At 35.8% G+C, this 2,918-nt stretch overlaps 1 protein-coding gene across 1 annotated transcript; it reads left to right on the forward strand.

Annotated features, from left to right (window-relative positions):
* The first annotated feature begins 1,131 nt into the window (after positions 1–1,131).
* glod5 (glyoxalase domain containing 5) lies at positions 1,132–2,918 on the forward strand. The gene is made up of 4 exons (XM_014009173.1): positions 1,132–1,239; positions 1,630–1,785; positions 2,118–2,273; positions 2,403–2,918. Exons 1-4 carry the CDS (start codon positions 1,186–1,188, stop codon positions 2,544–2,546), a joined length of 510 nt encoding a protein of 169 aa, XP_013864627.1. The 5' UTR covers positions 1,132–1,185; the 3' UTR covers positions 2,547–2,918.

The raw sequence follows: 2,918 nt of genomic DNA on the forward strand, positions 1-2,918 counted from the left end.
TTCACCACAGATATAATCTGTGCTTTGTTCTGTTTATTAATTGATGCATGCGGCTTATTATATTACGGGTTTGTAATGCTGAAACCTTTCTTTGAAACCTCTTTTTAGTAATGTTTTAATGTGTTATATTATAAAAGCATATATTGAATGTTACAATAGGTGGAGAACTGTTATGCTCTCTAAATAACACATCATACCGCTTTAGTAAGGTTCTTGCATAAAATTTAAAGAAATTTATTCATTGTCCGCACCGCAGTAAAATCATGTAAACTCAAGTAATGTTAAAATAGGTTAATGTAAACTTATATTTTGGGTTGAAAAAGGCTGATAAGTTAGGATATGAAGACAATGAACTGCTGTAAATTTCTAGATCATCTACATTCAATGCCTGGGGGCCAAATCTGGTGCCAAAGATGATATTTTAAATATGAAACTGTTTTATCGCGTCTCTTTTTGCTTAAAACATTTTAAACTTAATGTACTTCGTGGGTGCTGTCGCCTTATGACAGCTGGACAATTTTTAAAGCCAAGAAAAACAAGTTGGAAATTTTCAGTCATCTTTATTTTGGCGTGAAAAGAGCAACAGAGAACGTCAAACTGTTGATGAACCAGCCGAGGAAAGATAATGGAAGACTCACTCAAGCAAAAAGTGAGTCTGAGCAACTGGGTCAAAATTTGTTTTTGTATTTCTTCTTATTCTGTAGTCAAACGACTGGATTTTTCAAGGTATCAGAAAAACAATTTAAAAAACTGATAGAAAGTAAGGCACAAGAACTGGATTCTAATGTCTTTTTACACAGAATATTTTTTCTTTATCCAATATGTATGTTATAAATGTTACACACAAATTACTTGGGAAAATTTGTTATATTACAGTTAAAAATATTTATTTTCATTAAATGTTGGCCCAGTTGAGTTTGCTCTTGAGAAATATGGTGTGTTTGGGGTCAATCAGGATTTAGTGCCAGTTGGTAAAATCAAATGAGAAAACCCACTGAAGAAAAAGCACTGCACGTTTATATTTTTATACACTACATTTGAAACATACAACAGCGGGTTAATATAATTGTAGTCGCGTCCATTCCACAGATCGTTAAAKGTATTTTCTTTGTTTTATTTGTATTCATTTGAAGACAAACGAGGTAGTACCGACGGACMTGAACGCACCACATCAAAGATCCAAGGATGGCGCTCCGAGCTGCTGGAAGTCGTTTGTGGCATTTTCAAAAATGTTCTAAGGTAAACCAACTTCCTGTCTTTTCGTTTAGCTCATATTTGCTTTTGCCTTTTAGCCATCGATTTAAAATAAATAAATGAACGAAACAAGTAGGAAAGCTGTTATGCCTTTACTTCCGTGTTTTCCAATTCCTCGCCAGTCGCCACGAATCGATATTTGAAAGCCAACAAAAATAAAGTTCAAAAGCCACAGTCTACTGTCGGTGCTAAATTGATGCGAATATCCGTTTTGCTGAATTTCTCGACTTTTATTTTTCGTTTAAATAACTTATTGGGTGCTATAGCGCTTCTTCACCACTGAGTAGCGCTATATAACCATGAGATCAGACCATACAAAGAACAGTCTGCATGTGATCCATTCGTAATGCATTTTTTTTTTCTTATCTGTTGCAGATAATTCCCATTCAAACCCAACACGGGTTTAGGTTTAAAGCAGCCTGTCCGGTTGAAGTGAGTCATCTGGATCATTTGGTGCTGACGGTGAAAAGTGTACCAGACACAATCAACTTTTATTCCTCAGTTCTTGGGATGGAAGTTGTCACTTTTAGGGTACGTGTCAGCCCATCGAAGCTCATTACAAAGTAAGATTAGTGCTAATAATGTTTTAAAATGAACAATCTTGACGAATTTATCACACCTTCAGTGGTTTATTTACATAAAAATCTGAGAAAAGTCTCATAAACAACCACTAGGTGGCAGACTTTGACTGTTATTCAGCTGTTACACTTCCCCTATCTATCTATCTATCTATCTATCTATCTATCTATCTATCTATCTATCTATCTATCTATCTATCTATCTATCTATCTATCNTATTTATTTATTTATTTATTTATTTATTTATTTATAACTGCAATGGATTTTCTGTTTGCATTTTCCAGGGAAACCGTAAGGCTCTTGGGTTTGGTCAACAGAAGTTTAACCTTCACCAGGTGGGACAAGAATTTGAACCAAAAGCCAAGCATCCAACTTCAGGATCTGCAGACCTGTGTCTTATTACAAAAACCCCTCTGTCTTCAGTAGCTGCTCATCTCAAGGTATTTATCAGCAAAACTAGGTTCAATTACCAAAGTCACCAAGTTTGGATTTCCTTATCATTTCAAAAACGAGTTGGGTGTTGATGAAATAAATTCTGGGCACTGGTTGATGTCCTCTGTCCTCTGCAGGATTGTGGGGTGGAGATTGAAGAGGGACCCATAGAAAGGACCGGGGCCATGGGGCCCATCACCTCGCTTTACTTCAGAGACCCGGATCACAACCTGATTGAAGTGTCAAACTACACTCAGTCGACAGCTGACACGTCTTTTTAAAGCTTGTTTTCAAACGTGAAAACGCACCCTCTGACCTCCCTACACACTCACACTCTGCAGCCCAAAACGAGTGTTTTCACTGTGAAAAGCTTAAACCAAAATGACTGTAATTAAAGTCATTTGCTCTCGATTGAGGCAGAGTAGATAAGATCAGCCAGTGTTGGAGCTCTGTTTGGAAAAAAACAGTTTCAGCTCATTTTATTTAGAAATGCAAAGAGAGACTAAACTGTTTTCAGAAACATTCATTTTTAGGATAAAAACAAAATGCATTAACATATCCTGAATATTTAAAATAAATCTCATTACCATGTTTCGTAATGCTATTACAAAACAAAACATACTGACAAATAAAAGCCTTGATATTCGTAATAA

The sequence above is a fragment of the Austrofundulus limnaeus genome, unplaced genomic scaffold, assembly GCF_001266775.1.
Source record: "Austrofundulus limnaeus strain Quisiro unplaced genomic scaffold, Austrofundulus_limnaeus-1.0 Scaffold1, whole genome shotgun sequence".
In the NCBI taxonomy this organism is placed as follows: domain Eukaryota; kingdom Metazoa; phylum Chordata; class Actinopteri; order Cyprinodontiformes; family Rivulidae; genus Austrofundulus; species Austrofundulus limnaeus.